Raw genomic sequence first — 19,443 nt, forward strand, 5'->3', positions numbered from 1 at the left:
GTTTTCTAAACATTTGCGGTGTGTTGTTGCTTGAAATATTTTTTATTAAAATTCATAGTATCTTTCACATAAAAACTGTACTTAATAGTTGTGAATTATGTTTATTTTATTTTTGTTTCCTGATTATAACCGAATAACATTTAATTTGAGCACAAACATTTAAAAAATTTCAATTAAGAAAAAGCTTAATTATGCTTGAAAGAATAACTGGTACTGTAATTCAATCAATGGAAGTGTTAAAATGTAATCCGCATAAGATTAGAAGAGCTAAAATTAAAATGGTATGAATGACGATAATATTTGCGATATTTAAAAAACGTTCGTATTTATCTACATAGATGACCATCATTGTCGAATGGAGAAGTTTTAAATAATTATCACACTTTTAAATGGAAAAGTAATACATGATGCTGAATTAAAAACAAATCTCCGAAACTGTAGCTTTATTGTGTACTCTAACGAACTATGCGTAGGGAAAAAAGCTTTAGTTTTTTCCAGAATCGGTTTAATTATTTAAATTTGTAAATTCCCTTCGTAAAATATAGTTGGCTTTAAATAAATTGTTCAATTATTCGATTAGATTTTCTGAAAATGCAATTTAGACTTAAAAAAATGCAATCGTTGCCTTTATTTAATATGCAAAGTGAACTACTAAAGCTTTATAGAAAGAATTGTGCTGCAACAAATAAAAGATTTTCAGTAAATTTATTAGCAAATATTGTTTATATAGCAGTTTGTAAGAATGATACATATACAATACTAGCGGGATGTATTAAAACCCGCTAGAATTAATGATGCTGCGAAATACCACAATGATATTGTGATATATAAAAAAGCACAACGCTTTCATTGATATCATTCTAGACCATCAGATGTCAATCCCAGTTGCGTAGCTCCGGTCTGCCACAAAAGTACTTCAGGCATTCAGGATTTCTCATATTATTCACTTGAGGAATCTGATTGGTTGCTATAATCTTTCGAACAACACCTTCTAGTCGCTTGTTATTTACATTGTACTGAAAAGATAGAAAAATAAATTTAAAAATCAATGAAGGAATGTTGAAATTTTGTTCATGAAGTGTGCGCACAATCATGAAAAATGTCAAACTGAAATTCATGTTCAAATTAATATTCATTTCATAAGTCAATACATACCACAGAGTTATAGCATTAACTAACTAGCCTTCTATAATTTCTTGTCAATAATGAGAACAGAGTTTGTTATTTGATAGCTCCCAATTGTTGCAACAGTTTGTACATATTTCAAAGGAATTTTCGAATTCGTAATATGCTTTTTTGCAGAAAGAAAGAAGTACCTTTAAAAAATAATTAAATCATCTCGAAATTTTTATGCAAAAACCTTCATACCAAGCATGCAAACGAATGAATATTTAAGGCCAAAGAGTGTTAACTTCGGTCATAACCGGCGTTTGACTGCGTAACCAGCATCCTACAAAAGCGTTAACGATTGCGGACTGTTTACCTGCATATTCACAAAGCCTACAGACCGTTTCTTCTACTGTTTGCTCCGATTGGTTAAAACTGGAAACCTAGGGTTACAAAATCATATACTTGGCGACTTTTGCTTCATCGCCTATACTATTTGTATATCAGCCTTGTATACCGAAGAGTGGGCGAAAACCAACGGCGAAACCGCAGCTCAACAGTAACGAGGATGGAAAAATCTTTCGGACTTCTAGATTGCCGGTTCTATCCCTGCTCGCGAACTTTTACGAACTCTGCCCTGGACGAATTTGTTTTTATCCTCACTTTATTGAATGACTTTGTCATTATTGGTCTTTTCGCCTTCGGGTGCGGTGTTAAAAATTTAGCACCTTCATTTTCTCTATTTTTGTTAATGCTAATTTTTTTTTATTTTTATCTACTAGTTTGTACTCTTCGTAGCAGGTACCAATAGCAAGATTATGATCCAAGATCCCGAAAAGCGTTTCAATAGAAATAGCTCATAATAGAATAAAATATAATTTTAGTTATACTTTCTCATAATTTAGGTTAAAAGAATAGGTATCCGACGCCCTTAAATATTTATTGAATTAATTGCTTGTATTGATTTTAAATACTTTTTCTTGCAAAACAATTATCGCACTTTTAACAGTTTAAATTCAAATACAAATAAACTATTAATAAGATCAGTAGGTTATTTAAAATATATTCCACACAATTCCCCTTAGCTTTCATTCATAAAATAAAAAATTATCGAATGAAATAAAAGTTGTTTCTCCTTGCTGTATTGAAAGCGTACAATGTTTGTTTGACGTTAATTACCACGCCTACAGGGCGATAACTCGCCATTGCAAATATGACCGACAAGCAGATGTTTCCATCCAATGAGAGCAGACCGTAGAAGAAATGGTCTGTAGGCTTTGTGAATATACAGTTTACCTTTCTCCATCTCGGCGTTGCCATTCTCTGGTAGTAAAAACAATAATGCCGTTATGATATTATTGAAGGCTTTATAGGCAACTGGACGACTTCGAAAGTTATCGCATAGATGAAGCAAGAAGAATATACAGAAAATGAAAGAAAGTTTAAAATATTTTTTGAATATATATTTTGAATATATAGTTTGTTTAAGTCAGGAAAAAAAAGCAAATTTTGCATCTGTCAGAAGTATGTAAAATAATGACTAATGTATACTTTCAAATTAAGCCAAATGTTTCCATAATCATGCACTAGTTTCAAAAAATTACAAATAGTAAAATTCTGAAAGTAAATTTTTCAGTTAAAATTTCACAGGAAAGAATTCAATTGAAAAGATGAAGATCATTTGTTTTCTGGACACCTGTTTTGGAACAGTTTTCGAACTCTTTGTAACGAAGTAAGTTTCAATTACAGAGCTTTATCTGGACATGAGCTTTTCCTTTCAATTGTCACTTACAGGAATATCTGGAACTTCTAATATGACCTGTAGTACGCAGTCTTCCCACAATTCCTTTTCGATGATTTGGGCTATGTTTTTCCTGAGCTCAGGAGTGAAGCTGTAACCGGGCTTTAACTTGACAAAGAGGACAGCTCTACATTCACCATCTTCCCTACTCTGGTTTACACATATATAGTCCATGATCTCTTCCATTCCGTGGACTGTAAATAAATAATCACAATGTAACCAACTGTTCGTTAAGGTAAAAGGAATAGGCATGCAAATATTGATTCACTTGCTATCTTGACATATAAGAGTTACAGTTAATATTAAATACTACATATCAAAGTTAAAATGGTACTATTCGGTTTTGAGGGCCGTAAAAAATCGCCAAACTATTGTTGATGCCAGTGCTGCCAAAAATAATTGCGGCAACCCTAACGCAAGCAAGGAAGTATAATAGTAAATAGCTATCTAAGATTGATGTTTTAATTTAGATGAAAGGTTAATTTCATATAATACCCTTTTATTACTATAATTTATATATAAAAAAAGGCTAAAGATGACTGAATGGAAGCATAAGAGTAAATAACTATTTCAAATCATTATTATAATTTATATAAAAATTGCTAAACGTAACTGAATGGATGCCTGCGTTGCTATTTCGCTACCGAGTTATCGCTAAAGCATAATTTCATCTCGTTGGTTGTTCAAACATAACTTTCTATAATGAATGACACATTTTCTTTGAAAAAAATTATCGGTTAAAGTGCAGAATCGCCCACTTATTTGTTTGCCGCTTTTTACAGGGTAAAAACAATTGCATTTTTGTCAATTTTCTTTTAGTTTTTAAGTGAAAATAGATCGATGTGTACATAGATAAAGTCAAGGGTGTGCGCAGTGCCATTTTTGTGCAATTCTGGGATTTTTTAAGTGAAAATAGATCGATGTGTACATGGGATACCGAGTATGTGCAATTCTTAAAAACGCGTGAAGCAGTGGGTGATTCTGAACTTTACCCAAAATTCTATTGCAAACCTTTCGTCATTGGCAATTCCCAAATTGTGAAATCCGTAGGATATCAAAAATGATTTAAAAATTAACCTAGCATTTCAATAGCGTCTTAAGAAATGTAGAACTATATAAACTTACGCAATCTGAAATCAGTATACATAAGTATAATCTGAAATCAGTAGTACTAGTGAGTACACTAGTACCGTTAAAATTTAATGGTTGAATAATTTCAGTAAAATTATTTGGCGTAATGTAATCTTAAAAAATCTGAAATGAAAACATGTTGCACAGAATTATGTATTAACTACTGTATATTTCAGTATACAAGCATTAACAAACAAACAAGTATTTAATGATTGAATCTTGTGGGCTGGTTTATACACAAGTTCAAAATTATTTAGAATATTGAAATTTCTTTAAAAAAAATTATTTGACATTACTGTACATTAATCAAATTTCTTCGTATATACAAGATATACAACTCAGAATTTTCTAGCAATTCTCAGCAATCTCACTCTGCTAAACGGAAGTTTGGGTGTAAGTCATCTTCTCCATTTTCCCTTTAACATTATTGTGTTCTTATATGTAATATCAACTTCAGTTCCATCCATTCATTGCGCAAAAAAAGTGACTATTTTTATTTTAAAACTCATAGAATACGCAATCTTATTTTTCTTTCTTTCTTTTTTTCGAACTCACATCTTTCACTGTACAGCAAAAATGAAAAATTCTATTTTAATCGTAAAAATTAAAGTTTATCTGACTGTGTAAAATAAACATTTTTATTCCTTCGGAGTTCAACCATAACATAGAACTGAAGCAAAACTCGCCAGATTGTTACTAAAGCACAAATAATACAAATATCGTTAAGGCAGAAGAATTAAGAAAGAGAAATTTTTGACACCACGAGTGCCCAGCCATTGTATAAATTCTTTCATCCTTATTTTCCAGATGGAAGCTGAAGATGTAATGGAAGTTACCTTTAGCTAGTCTGATAAGTATAAATAAATACGGTAATTAATTATTTGAATTTTTTGCGATACACAGATGGATTTATATAGCCATTTTCCCTGAATATTTGCACTAAAATCTTACTTCTAAGCGTTAACCTTGTTAACCTTGCATGGATCCACTTGTAATCTCAAATATGCTACATATTTTCTTAGTTCTATATATGATATTTAAATTCTGTCACCCAGACGGTATAGTGGTTAGAGAAGCCTGACTGCGATACCGAAGGCCCGGTTTCGAATTCCGGAGAAGGCATGGATGTAAAATTTGTCCGTCCCTTCATAGGAGGCAATAGTGGCCCACCTATTAGATGCCTCTATTATAATGAGACCACCGATCTGGCCTTTAGGAGTGGTACTTATGGAAATCTGGCCTTTAGAATGTGGCCTATGGCGGCATAGGCAAGTGCCCGCCATTAAAGAAATATTTGAATTCTTAATTAAGTATTTAAATTGATTCAGAAGAAACGATAGCCATGTGGAATACATGCTGATATGTTTCAGGTAAATACAATGTATCATGATTTGTATAATAATTTTCTTCTGTCTGTGATCTATGGTGCCATAAAATATGAATAACCAATAGGTCTCAGAAATTATAATTTTATATTTAATTACTATGTTATTAAATCAATTGCTTTACTGCTCAGTATTACTTGATTTCACAGTGAGTTTCAGATTTGAAACAACCAGAATACGAAATTTTATCCTAATAGGGAATGACATCAATAAAATATGTAAAGTGTAGGGAAAAATAAACGCATAGCCTCTCAAATCTATAATCTATTTCATATCAAAATATAGCTGCCTAGTACTGGTTACTCAAAATTCAAAGTTTTTAATTCTGTCTAATAATATGATCTAAAGGGGGCACAGAACCTTTAAATCTTCAAAAAATCGATTTTCAGATTTTTACATTTTATAAATATATGAACATTTCTGAACAAAATTCAATAAACCGCGTTCTAAAATTCGCATTATTTCTTAAGTTATGAAAGCTTATATCGAATAGTAAACCAGTGACGCTCGTTTAAAGGGACAGATATAGTGGTTGTTTACATTTTGCTTACGCTGTATACGAGCTCATATTTTTATTATTATACACAGAAATATTTAATACTGTTTCTTTCTTTTTTTTTAATTTCCTTTTCGTGTAGGGTAATACGGATGGCAACTACTCAACTTCGCTGCTGGTAGTTTGTTAACATGATAATTTCTATTTCCACGTTGAATCTGACGTCGTTTGAGAGTTTCTACTTCGGTCTTTCATATCAAGCTTGTTTTACTGAGTAAACGCTTATGTAAAGATAGTTGTTTTGAAATTTAAAAATGATTAATAATATGAAAAGAGGGTTGATCTTTACAATATGGTAACTGGTAGTTTGGCGACATTTTGGAGGCGATAAAGGTTATTACCAAACATTATTACCAAACCTGGGACTTTGGTAATAATGTGAGCAGTACTCAGTTCCGATTACGCATTATTTTGCGTGAGGGAAATGAGAGATCATGGGATATGTCATGTGATATTAATGGACGAATTACGGTTCTTTAATCGGAAAAGGGGGGAAATCGGGAAAAAATGTGGAAATTTTGTATTTAGCTTTATTCTGTGTTGTGTGAAACAGTGTTGTGTAATTTTTGGATCTCATGACCCTAAGTAAAGTGAATTCGAAATGGGTATTTAGGCATTGTGATAAAGAGAAGTTTGCTTTTTATTTAGCGGAGGAAGTATGGAGGAAAAATTCGCAGAAAAAATATTTCAATAATTTTATTGAATGAATTAGAAAAGTGTATCCGCCACGTAATCAAGATTCTGAAGAAGATTAGGTAAGTTAGTATTTTTAATTATTTGAGGATATTATTTTTATGCATTGTTCTAAAAGTAAGGTGGAAAGGAATTTGGTATTATTGGGAAAATTGTTATTAGCAATGATTTAGTTTAAAGTAATTAGGATTGTAAGGTAATTTTTATTAATTTAATGTATGTGCTCATTTATATTTTAAGTAGTGTTTTTGAATTTAATTATATTTTAATGAAATGATAGTTATTTTGTGAATTTTATGTTTGTAGGAATTTGGTATTCGTTTAAGTTGAAATAAACGTGCATGGAAATAATTTAAATATTTGATACTAAGTATTTGTAATGCTTGCGGTATGAATTCGTTGGTGACGTGTATAATGTAATAGATGATTTAGAGGTAAAAGTTTTTGGATATTTTATTTATTTTATATGTGGAAATGTTCATATTTGTAAAGGGTAAATACTTTTTCGCGATCAGGTAATTTCATATGTGTTCTTTTTACCGGGTTTAAAGATTGAGAAAATTGTCATGTATTTTCGTGAAATTTTTCTAATTTATGAGAAAAAAGCAGTGTACATGGATATAGTGAAGAGTGTGCGCAATGCCATTTTTGTGCAATTCTGGGATGTTTTTTTAAGTAAAAATAAGTCGGCGTGTACATGGTTTATGTGTATGTGTTATTTTGAGAAACGCGTAAGGAGTATGGTATTGTGCACTTTTTCCCAATTTTGCAGTGAATATTTGTCATGATTAAGCAGTTTTGTTAGATAAAATTTCTAGCATAAGTGTAATTCGGCTAGTAGATTGTTGGAAGAAGTGTTCAGTAGATAAAAAGAAAAGAAACATGTCTTTACTTCGTGAAGACAAAATGGCGGCGGGAAAAAAAAATAGAGGGAGTTGGTCGCCAAATTTTCGCCAAAAAACGCCAAGTTACCGTAATGTAAAGATCAACCGAAAAGGGCTTCAGGTCAAAGACCGAAGAAAAGGAAAAGGAATAATTTTTTTTTGGAAATCAGTACACAAGAAGTAATGATGAAGGTGCGAATGTCTCTGCATCAGCAAAAAAACTTCTAGATCATTTAGTCGTATCTGGTGACAGTGAATTTGAAGGGTATGCAAAAATTGATGATAAAAGTTTATTATTTTCTGCATTAGAAGAATACTTATGCTGTCATATTTGCCATAATAAAATAGTATTACTTCTGAAGTATTATACGGTTTAACCATAAAAATAAATATTTCATGCTGCTCTTGTGGAGTAATAACATCTATAAGAAATTCTAAACTTGTAGGTGAAAAACAAAATGTTTCTGATTTAAACAGAAGATTTACTTTAGCAATGAAGTGTATTGGAAAAGGGTTGACAGAATCCAGAACATTTTGTGGAATTATGGATCTACCACCAGCTGTAACACAGAAATCATACCACAAAATTGTAAGTCATATGCATGCTGCTACACATAATATTGCAGAAAATAGTATGAAGATAGCAGTTGGCGAAGAAATAAAAATGACTGGTTCTTCAGGTTTGATCGTTAGAGGAGATGGCGCATGAAAAACTAGAGGACATTCTTCACGTTTTGGTGTAACGTCCGTTACTGGTGGTGAAACGGGTAAAGTTATTGATCTTTACGTTTCAAGTTCCTATTGCAAAGGTTGTGAGACTGGAAAAAATATATCTTCAAAGGAATGCTATTTGAAATGGAAACTAGAACATAACAAAGTAGGTAATAAGAATCATTCAGACTCATCTGCACAAATGGAAGTGAATAGTATGTTGAGTATGTTTTGCGATCCGAAGAAAAGTATGGTGTTCGTTACGTTAATTATATTGGTGATGGAGATTGTAAAACTTTCTTATCCCTTACAAAGGATAACCTGTATAATGTTTCAATTTCGCAGAATGTGTGAGCCACATTCAAAAATGAATAGGTGCGCATTTGAGGAAACTAAAACAGGAATTCCGTGGCAAGGAACTTTGTGACAAGTAATCTCTTACCTGTAAAGGTCGACTTGCAGATGTGTTGATATATCAACTTACAACATATTATGGTACTGACAGGAAGCATTTTGACAATTACCACGATACGCAAAAAGCTTTGCCCCGATGTTTGTGTTTCATACTTAGTCCTGGGCACACCAGCGGCCGAGCGGAATGATGTCGCTGAACACTAGTAGTTCGGTCCGAGGTTCGAATCCCGTGAACGGGCTGGCTGCATGGGCCTTTTCGTGGTTTTCCCCCATGTGTAACGTGTATAGGAGCCAGTTTCCCTTAGAAAGTCCTCCACGAAGGCATCCCTCCCCTTAGGCAGATAGCCGTAGTGTGCTTTGCCGTAATTAAATAAATAAACCTATTGCTAGTACATTTTGAAAACTTTTTATGGGGGAACTTTACCTAAACCTTTTCTCTCTTGCAACATGTAAATCATTTATTTGTCTTAATACGCATTTTCAGAGAATTTTTTAGATTGGTAAAAATGCATAACTGTTCATTTCTAGCTTTGCAATTTCTGTGGCTTGGTAAGTCAGTTCGTTGCCTATTGCGGCCTCTATCCCAAGAAATTTGGAATTTGAATTCGGACATCATTTAATATTTCTTTTAAAGAAAAATGTTTTACTGAAAAATGCTCTTTCGTCGTAGTTTACGGAACTAATGCCAGATCTTTTATCTTCATACGAAGAGACTCGCAAAAGCATTTAAATGGTACAGCTTTAAAAGACTTGATTTTAGCAATAATAAAGACGCTTTCAGCTCTAAGATTTGTACAGGAAAGGATGATTTAGAAGCATATTATCATTACAGTACCTAAAATAAACATTTTCTATTTGAAATTTATCTTTTCAATCTTGCAACTTATGTTAATAGTAACAAAAAATATCATCTTTGATTAGAAAAATGAACACTCACTGGCAAAATAAACGTCTGTAGGGGCGAAACGGTCTCCATTTTGTATCAGAATGTCATCACTGAAAGAAAGTCAATACCTAATATAAAGTAAATGTACGAATAATGACAAGTACTATCAGATTAATAGATTTTTTTAAATTTTTTCTCCTTTTTTTTAATAAGAAATCTATTAGTAAAATATAATTTAAAGTGAATATTTATGGGTGTTTTACAATAAAAACTCTTGAATTTATCTAAAATATTGCTTTTAAATCAATTTTTAACAAACATGCAAATGTAGAGCGAACTATTTACATAACTGAAAAGTCTTCAGATGACATATATTTAAAACGAAACATATATCACTAAAATTTATTACCTTGAGAGAAATATAACTTTCCTTGAAAACAATAACTTACATACTTTATGTTAAATACTTCAGTTTATTTAGCTCTAAAAATTATCTTTAGGTTTATGAGGCGAACTCAAACCGTATAGAATTGATCTCTAAATCGAAACAATAAATTCAAAATTTTGTGTTTCATCAAACGATTTTAGAAGCATATGATTCACCTTCTTCCAATCACGAGCAGTCCCTTCGTTTCGGGATTTATCCAACCTTCATCATGCTGACACCAGGCACCTGAAAGAAAACGCAATACACTCATTCTTTGACAAGAAGTACTTAATTTAAAATTCCTAGACATAATAAAGAATTTATAGGAGCCTGTTTCTAAAAATATATTATTTTGCATTATTATCCAATTTTATTTTGCTTATCTGTCTGGAAAATGTGAATAATCAATTAGCATATAAAATGACTCTGAAAGTTTTCAGATTTTAACTGCAGCCCAAGGTTTTTTGCTGTTGTTGAACTTGCAGTCTACCAGTCTGCTCTTGCACTGATTTGTGTTAACCCTATTTTTGTCTTCTTAACTTTTGCCGTACGATACATAAAGCTTAACAATAAAATCACAAAAATTTTAAAAGCTGTGTAGCAACATGCATATATTTAGAACTTCGGATGCAGTGTTGACATACATTTTTGTATTTTTTCCTCAGTTTAACATATCAATATTCAGTTTTCTTAGTAAGATGGCTAACAAAAAATATTTTTGTCTACTTTTTATTAAATTTTCATGCGTTAATTTTATATATTGAATGTCGCGTTTTTCGCACTTAAACAACATAAAATTCCTTCAACAGCAAAACCACAAAATATTAAAAAACAACATATCTTTAGAGTTTCCGATGGACAGTCTCGCTCGCTGGAGAAAAAAATGTTTTAATTCGGATAGTGTTGCCACTGCTCGATTTGAAGCCGTTGAATTTGTTAATCAAAAATTCATTCAAATTTTACAAAATATGAAACAAGTTAGAAAGCAAATTCGAAATTCAGAATTCGAGCTTCTAGGTGCACATGTCCTGGTGAAGGACTACGTTATTCAAAATTTGATGGATCATCACCATGATGTACCGTTATTTTTCCACAATGTGAGGAACATACATACATACTTAAGCATATTCATCATTATTTAATTTCTCAAGTCATTTAGTGGCATTTAGAATAACTAGTCACAGACTTACTATATCAATTTAAGAAATGAATTAAAGCGATAAATCTTATTAATTAAGACAATTTCAGTCGATTGATAACAGTTGGCAAATATACAAGAAATTTACATTTTAACCAGAGCATTTGTCCTACTAAAGAACATTAAACAAAATTTTACAATATACAAATTTTTCTTGGTAAAATTATTAGAAATAAATGAGTTAAGCAGCTTTCACAGGAGAGAAATGCATTTGTTTTAGAAGTATACTTGAGAGGTAGATCGTGCACGTGCAAGATAGATAAATCATTTAGAATTTTAGCAGTTCTATGAAAAAGAGAAGTTTGAAATCCGTGTTCATAAATTTATATCTTTGCGGCATTATCAAAACTTATCACTGTTTTATAGAGTTTTCCACGCTTTTTCTGCACGAGCGCTGTAAGTTATAGATCTCAGTCATTGTTTTAAATCTTGTGCTGACCAGTAGTTACAATCATTTTTCGCCATTACTAAAAAATAAAGACCCATGTTCAGTTTTTTTGTTCACAACATAATTTTCTGTTTGAGAGGAAGGCATGTAAATGATTATCTGGCTGTGCAGCAATGGGAAAACCATAATGCAATAACATTAAAACAATATTGAAAGAAAAAAGCAGGCATATTGCTAAACGTGAAATTAGTTTAACATTTTATGTGAACAAAACTAAAATACTGCGTCGTCTAAGAATACGACAGCAGTGCCAACAACTTGGGTAGCCGAAGAATCATGGCACATCAAGACTATGGATTTTTAGTTCAAGAGATTGGTACTCTTGTTGAATAAAATGATATTGCAACGACGCAAATATGTAATCCATGGAAAGCAGAAAATTCCAGTAGTCCGTCAGACCGCTGAATGAAATTTCATGCGAGTACAACTAAAGTACCACAACTCAAGAATAAAAGCATGTTGAGCAATAAATAATACCTATTTACATGGTATTGTTCAATATCCTGAGCAGTATCAGGTAAAATTTCCAAGGTTCACAATACTGAAGCACATCAGAGGCGTCTGCGTCATTTTGAAAGATATGAATGCAGAGACGAATGGCATCATCTTTACAGAGTCATCTCTGTTTTATTTGCAGTATCATGATGGTCGTAACACATGCCCCTAAATGATAATGGCAACAATGATAACAATAGTTCTGCATTATTCATCGCATAAGAAGCTGGCAGTACAGTTACGGAATGTGTTTAGGTTATAATTTTTGTCAGATAATAGTTACAGTTGTCCAGGATGTCTTTAGATTTTTGCTTCAATTTTTCTTTCTATGCTGGATAGACAGACACTGTTGTTTCAGTATAGCCCAAAACTGCTAGCCATTTATAGGACATAAATCTGGACCTCAGTAAATGATTTTCTTTTAACCAAACGTTATCTTCGTTAAGACTTCAGTGGACTTGCTGCCATGATCATTCATTCAGTACAGAGTTTTCGCGATATAGCAAGATGCTGAATATGATTTGACTTCAGGTTTGTCTATCTTCTCGATGCTAAATACAGGAATGCTCAGTATTAATAAAAATTTTATTTTAGTAAAAAAGCATTATAGCAAAAAAAAAAAAAAAAAAAAAAACTAGCGAAAATAAACAACACAAGCGCTTTAAATGATTCAAGAAAATCGCTGATGCTCTGTTGAATCTTTTAAATCTCTTCTGCTAAAATAAAATCTACATCGATCAGTGTCGATTACAGTATATTCAGTTTTACTTGTTGTGCTTTTCTTGAATATTTCCTATCAAAATTTTTGGAAGAAAAGCAAATCTGAATTCGCTTTAAGAAGGAAAACTGATATTATACGTGACGTGTATCAAATTATTTGAAATTCAAACTCTGCTTGTTAGGCATAAATTGTCATTTTCTATGTTGGGTAAACTATTAATCTTCAACAACTGAATTATACTCGGAGATGTGACTTTACCTGGATATTTAGAGAGATATGTTTCCTTTATAAGGGTATTATTGACGTCCTTCCACAAATAAATAGGAAAGCTTGGACATGGTACTGTAAATATTATTTCGCCCTTCTCACCAATTATAGACTGACCTAAAAAGAAAAGTTTAAAAATCCTCTATACAATTGAACTGAAAGTCATTCAAATCATATACATAGCTTTAAAGGGACAAAGGAAACGTGCAGTAATCTGTTAGCTAAGACCAGCTTTGGATTAAGAAAAAAATTATAATCTTTATAAATATAAAAAATACATAAAATCCTTCTATGTTTATGTGAACAATGCGTTAGAGTTTCATTTTTACGTTTCTTTCAAAATAAATCTAGAATTTTTTACGCTGCTGGACAATGGAGTTCCTCTGTATTAAAACACATTACACTCCAATCTGTATCTGCTTATTAAGTATTGATTGCATGTGAAATCCATTAATGCTATTTTAGGAAATAAGCAAATGTCCTTATTAAGTTCTTAAAAGGAAATAGAAATATAATCAGCAGAAACTTTTAAGATATTTGCGGAAAAGTTAGTTTATTCTTATTATTCCGTTTTAAACTGATAAGAAAATTCAAATTTTTCCACAAATATGTTTTGAAGAAAAGCACTTTTAGTTTCGATTCTTGAAAGCTACAGTAATATTTTGGAATTTTTTTTCCTTTAATGAATTGTAAAATTTAATTTTTCATTTTATTATTACGTCATATAGTGAGAGCACTAGTTATATTATAACTGAGATTTTACCGAAAAAATTTTTTTGTGTTTTTGAAAAGTTTCCATCATGGTTTTAATCGTCATCGATATAATTAGTCAAGATTTTAATCGTTTTTCCAGCAAGATGTCTTCCTCACAGTCGTTTAACCATGCAATTGAAGTCGACAACGATTAGTTACGAACGAAATGGCTTCGATGAAAAAATGTTAGATTAGGTTACTTGCATACGACTTTGCTCATTAAGATTGTTTCATTTAAACTGAAACATTTTATGTTTTTGTTTTGATTGTTCATTTAAACTGAAACATTTTAAACATTTCATATAACAAGTGTAAACATTTTTCTAACTATAAGTATAGCGACCGGAGGAAAGCATAAAAATATTCGATTTCCTAATTTTTACAAAATTGGTTTGTTTAAATTAAAAGGGATACCAAAATAATAAATCTCTGCATCAATTAAAACACATATGTTAATGGAAGTACCTATATGGCTACAATCGAAGGTTATGAAAATAAAGGCGGTGTAAAGACTTTTGTGAACCACTGTGTATATGTTTATATATAGAGAGAGACAGACAGATTTACCAGCTGAATAAATGCTTACCATTATCATCAACAACACGAATATCCATCCCAAGCGCAGGAACTTGGATTTCTCCAGCGTAAACAGGTAAATTCATGTCGGCCCCGCTGAAACATCCGAATGTCTCGGTGGCTCCTAAAATATATCAGTTGTTTTCCATTAGCTGTAACTGTCATACAAATAATTTCATTAAGATGAAAGAGATCATTTGGTATTATACACTATTTTAATCATATTTAACAGGTAACTAAAATTGTCCATTTGAATGCGTTTGCATTTCTCAAGGCGAGACTTTTACCATGCCAATGAAGGAAAGAATTATTAATAAATTCTTGTTAAACAAGCCACCTCCGTCATTGGCCAAAACCGGAAGATTAGTCGCCAGAATTGGCAAACTTGTCTAACAGTATACCTACGTTAGCAGTAATGCGTAATGTAATATAATATATATAATGTTCAATGTGCGAAGTGCCGAAGCCTTGTGCAATGTCCAATTTGTGGAAATCGCTGATGGTTTGATTTTTTTAAACGAAACCTTATCGTTGTAATAATATTAATTTTGTTCTCTTTATCCACATAGTGATCTGTTTTCGCCTAAAGAAACATCGGAGAAGTGTACAAAATCAACATCGTGCATCATCTTGGCATGTCGTACATTTAAAAATTATATGAATTATGTTTTATATTCTAGTTTCTCCTCAAATTAATTTTAAATGCTGCTAAATGTTACTAAGTGCTTGCAGTGGTAGTTTTAACAAAGAAGTATCGAATTATTTAATTACAAATCTGTAAGGTGCAATAGAAACTGATGCAATCTGTGAATTCTGTGGACAGCAGATATAGTTGTTATCCATTAGCTGTAACTAGAGTTATCAAATGAGATAAAAGATCTGGTAATAAATAACATTAGAATATCATACTTATGCATTAGAAAGACAATACGTAAGTTGACTAAGCTGAGTAATTTTGAATATGATCATTGAACGCTGTCATTAGAATAGATGGGTTCTTGCTATATGTGCCTACATCAGCTGTAAGTGATATTATTATAAAATGCAAAAGTCTGGGATATGAAATGACGGACAAATAAAGCTTCGGGTTACATAATCTTAATGATTCCTGTCATCAAATCCTGAAGAGAGTTACGGAGAAGCATCGTGCCTCCAGTAAGAATAATCATTCGTGACAATGCTTTTGGCATTGTCACGAATTTGCTAGCACAAGAATTGCCCGTCGGATGGAGAAGGCAGCGTTGTATGGTACAAATTATAATAACCCATTTTTACCATATACAATGCCGACGAATGTATCCTCTCCAGCTACTCTCTGGACGAACTTGAGATTCTGAAGTTTGACCGGACTTCCTCCCACAAGCACTACCTTCAGGCATTCTAAATTAGAACCTGGGCCTAGAAAGATATGAAAATTGAAAACTATTTCCTGCTTAATTATAAAATACATTCAAAATAAAATTGCACATTATTTTAACTATTGTTAATACATGAACAGTCTTCGAAAAGGTAAATCATTATGCAAAGGCGTAATGGTGCTCCTCCTCTTATGAAGATCATTTCCTAATTTGAACATACGAACTCACGTGAAAATGCAAACACCCTAGTGCCAAGTAGAAGTTTCGTTTACTTGTTAGTCAGAGAAGCAAAGTAAAACTTCACTTCCAAAGAGGTGCCGCGGCAAAAAGGTGTTCCTACATAATATTTTTAGTATGCTTTTAACAAATTAGAAACTGACGTACATGAGGATGCTAGACATTTTTAATGCGAGGGCGCTCTTATGGAAGTTTCTGTTTTTTTCAAAAAGTGTTCTTGTAGAATGCTGCCGACCTTTTCTTAGTTTCTTCAAATGTAATACAGATGAAGGTCGTTCTTCCTAGATCATAATTCCCGTAGACAAATAGCCATACTAAGCATTATTATTATCAAATTATCCCAGCTTTTTAATTATCATAATCAAGTACAGCTTATTCGGAGTTACCCAGGTGAGGATTATGCGGTTAGAGGATTATCCGTGCGTGGCGATGCCTACCCATACACACTCAATGCTGTGCGCGAGAATGTGTAATATGTATTATTAAAAAATAAAAGTTAAGACTGAAATAAAAAGCAATTGTACAGATAAATTAAGCTAAACTAATAATAAATATATTATAAATAATAAATTAAATTAAAGGTAATGCAGCATAAACTTAAATGAAGTAATAAAGCAAATAAAAGATTTGGTACTAAAAATAACAGAAAAATAAATATTTTGATTAGTTTTTTTTTTCCCCCAAATCAAATTTGTATATGCTGCAATTTAGTTCTTAAAGGTCCAGTACTAAATTCTGTTCCACAGGTAAACGGGTAAAGTGCATGGGGCATCAGGGACTTCACTACAAAATCGAAGAGGTATTGCCCCAGTACCCTAACAACTAGAGTATGAAAAACTGGAATTGACTGTATACGTTTTCTCCTAAAGCGGTCCTATCACATCTAGCAACGGTGCCTGTTAGACGGGACTTTTCTGAGAAACGAGGCTCTAGTAGCACTGCTTTAGACGGGAGGATTCTTAGAAAAAAGAGCACTATTGGAAGCGAAGTCCCGCGTAGCTACAGAAACGATGTACCAGCTACGCGGGATTTTCATCTTCGCCGAAAATGTTTCGGCTGGAGCTCTGTCCCGCGTAGAGATCAACCAATCAGACAAAAGTTCTGCTTGTGAAGGATCACGTGATCCCAGTCTGAGCGATATTCGATTACTGTTTAGCGTTCAAATCTTTGTAGTAAGTGAAAATGGTATTAGATACGCGGAGTTCCTGGAAATATGCGGGTCTCCTGAGAACTGCCTTTTTTGACGTCCAGTCCCTCGTAGCGAAAACATAATGTGATTGAGACTTAAGGGACGCTGGAGTTATACATCGGAGTTGTTACATTTAAACATAACAGAATAACTTAAAAATTTTCAAAGTAACATAATATAACACAAATTATTGAGTATACTCAGTACAATATTGGATTACTTAAATACAATGCAGTTTGTATTTATGATATCATTTCACTGGAATTTTTTCCTTTTTATGTTGGTAGATAAACATATGGGATTTGACTTTGTTAATATATTGGAATGTCTTATAATTTGAAGATATTTGGTTACAGGTAAGACTCCACTGAGCTCGAATCTTTTAGTCCAGAGTTCACTATGGATATTGTTGATGTTTTCCGGAATCAGTTATTGGGATGTAGCTAGTCATTGCTCTTTCCGTTTTCTTTTTTCGGTTCTAAGATGTGATTTGGTATAGGTCCAGGCCTTGAACACTGAGCTTTTGGTGAATTTTCATGATTCTGGGATATAGGTGATGTTGAAATATTACCAGGCTTTAGATGGGTTTCCGAATGTGCAGGTCACTTATAAGAGGCAGAGGAATAGGTAATGGTCTACATCCTCCTTTGACTGCACAGACGCAACTTTCGCTATTTTAGAGGTTCCTTTTAAGAAAATAATCTGGATATGGGCCATGACCAGTGAGATAATAAGTTAGGAAGGACTTAGCTTCTGATATTTATGCGATTTTTTAGGAAGAACTAGTGACTGCGTCGGCCTGTTGTGACGTTATTCCATTCTTCTTGCCAATCGTGGCTTAGATGTTTCCTTAGGATTTGTTGTAGATGAGATTTCAGAAATTTGATGTTTCAGATCGTCTTCTTGGGAAAGAGTGGCTTCTTTTACTAGATTTTCGGCGATGTCGTTGTCAAAGTTGCCACTGCGCTCTTTGATCCAAGTTATGGTTATTCCAGGATTGAGATTTTTAGAGATTTTATTAATTTCATGGGCCAGGTTGTCTGGATTTCAGTTGTCAGGACGCCTGTAAATAGAAGAAAGCTCTGAAAAATGCCGTTATCAAGCCCATCCGGACCTGGAGCTTTACTTAGATTGAGCTTTTTGATTACGTCATTCAGTTCCTTTCTTGTCGGAAGAGGCTCAGAATCAACCGCGGACGAAGTACAATATTGTTCAATACTAGCTCGTATTTCCTTCTGCACTGTTGTGTCTTTATGGGGATCATCCTGCTGGAAAATCTTTTCCAGTATATGTGTTACAATCTGTGAACTAATGTTGGCATTCTGCCAGATTGGCATAGTTAGACTGGCCCTGTCACGAGCAACTTTGAATAGTCTACCAAATTTTTCATTTACGTTCGTACAATATTTCTGCCAACATTTCAGTTTGGCCTGCCTTTGAAATTTGCCGCTATAGGCTGTGCGGATTTTTTTGAACATCATTCGCAGTGCCTCTCTTTCGTTTGGATCGCGGCAGCCTTGAAAATGGTGCCTAAGGGCTCGAACTCGACTCCGTGCGGTAGCTAACATGGAATTCCCCCATGGAATTTTATTTGAAGGAGAATGACTTCTATGTTTAAGTACTCAATTTACCACAGTATTATGGTTATTATCACAGACCATATGCAATGCGTCTATTATCATATTGTATGCCGTATCGAGCTCTTCTTTACAACTTGCATTATTAAAGGCTGCAACTAAATGAGAAACATGGAGCATTAAGGTGACAAATTTCTGGGAATTTATATATTTTGTTTTCCATCTAATTTTAACTGAGTATTGGTGTTCTACGTCAATATAGAATCTAATAAAGCGGTGGTCACTTAATGATGGGTAATCAGTCAAGACATTCCAAATGTTTGTTCTTGGGTAAATGGTAGTAATTGCTAGTGTAACATCTAGCCAACCCTCTGCCCGTGTGGTCCAGAAAGTTGGAGGACTGTCAGCTGAATTAACTATCGCCAGGACATGGAATGTTATAAAGTCCAGAAGTGGCACTGCTCTTCTGTTTTCTTCCGGTACACCCCCAAAAAGGACTTGCGGCACTGAAGTCTCCTGCAATAATTTTTCTACTAACCGGAAGTGCAACTACATATTCTAGTTCAATCAGCGCTTATGTGATATCATGTGAAAGCGGAATATAGACACGTGTGAAAGCAATGTTCCCA

General features: G+C 33.0%; 1 protein-coding gene across 5 annotated transcripts in view; it reads right to left on the reverse strand.

Annotated features, from left to right (window-relative positions):
• Positions 1 to 688: 688 nt before the first annotated feature.
• LOC118180065 (acetoacetyl-CoA synthetase-like) overlaps positions 689 to 19,443 on the reverse strand; it is a 65,788-nt gene continuing 47,033 nt past the window's right edge. For 4 of the 5 annotated variants that reach the window (XM_085819856.1, XM_085819857.1, XM_085819858.1 and 1 more), the window contains 7 exons: positions 15,729 to 15,851; positions 14,464 to 14,577; positions 13,116 to 13,241; positions 10,172 to 10,241; positions 9,620 to 9,678; positions 2,900 to 3,102; positions 689 to 1,016 (listed from right to left, as the gene is read on the reverse strand). In XM_085819856.1, coding sequence (XP_085675982.1) covers positions 876 to 1,016; positions 2,900 to 3,102; positions 9,620 to 9,678; positions 10,172 to 10,241; positions 13,116 to 13,241; positions 14,464 to 14,577; positions 15,729 to 15,851 — 836 coding nt within the window. In that variant the 3' untranslated portion in view covers positions 689 to 875. The remainder of the gene's footprint in view (positions 1,017 to 2,899; positions 3,103 to 9,619; positions 9,679 to 10,171; positions 10,242 to 13,115; positions 13,242 to 14,463; positions 14,578 to 15,728; positions 15,852 to 19,443) is intronic. The other variant, XM_085819859.1, reaches the window with a different exon arrangement.

This window comes from Stegodyphus dumicola, chromosome 7, assembly GCF_044657685.1.
Source record: "Stegodyphus dumicola isolate Sdum_Otavi_A_Nest chromosome 7, ASM4465768v1".
Lineage (NCBI taxonomy): Eukaryota > Metazoa > Arthropoda > Arachnida > Araneae > Eresidae > Stegodyphus > Stegodyphus dumicola.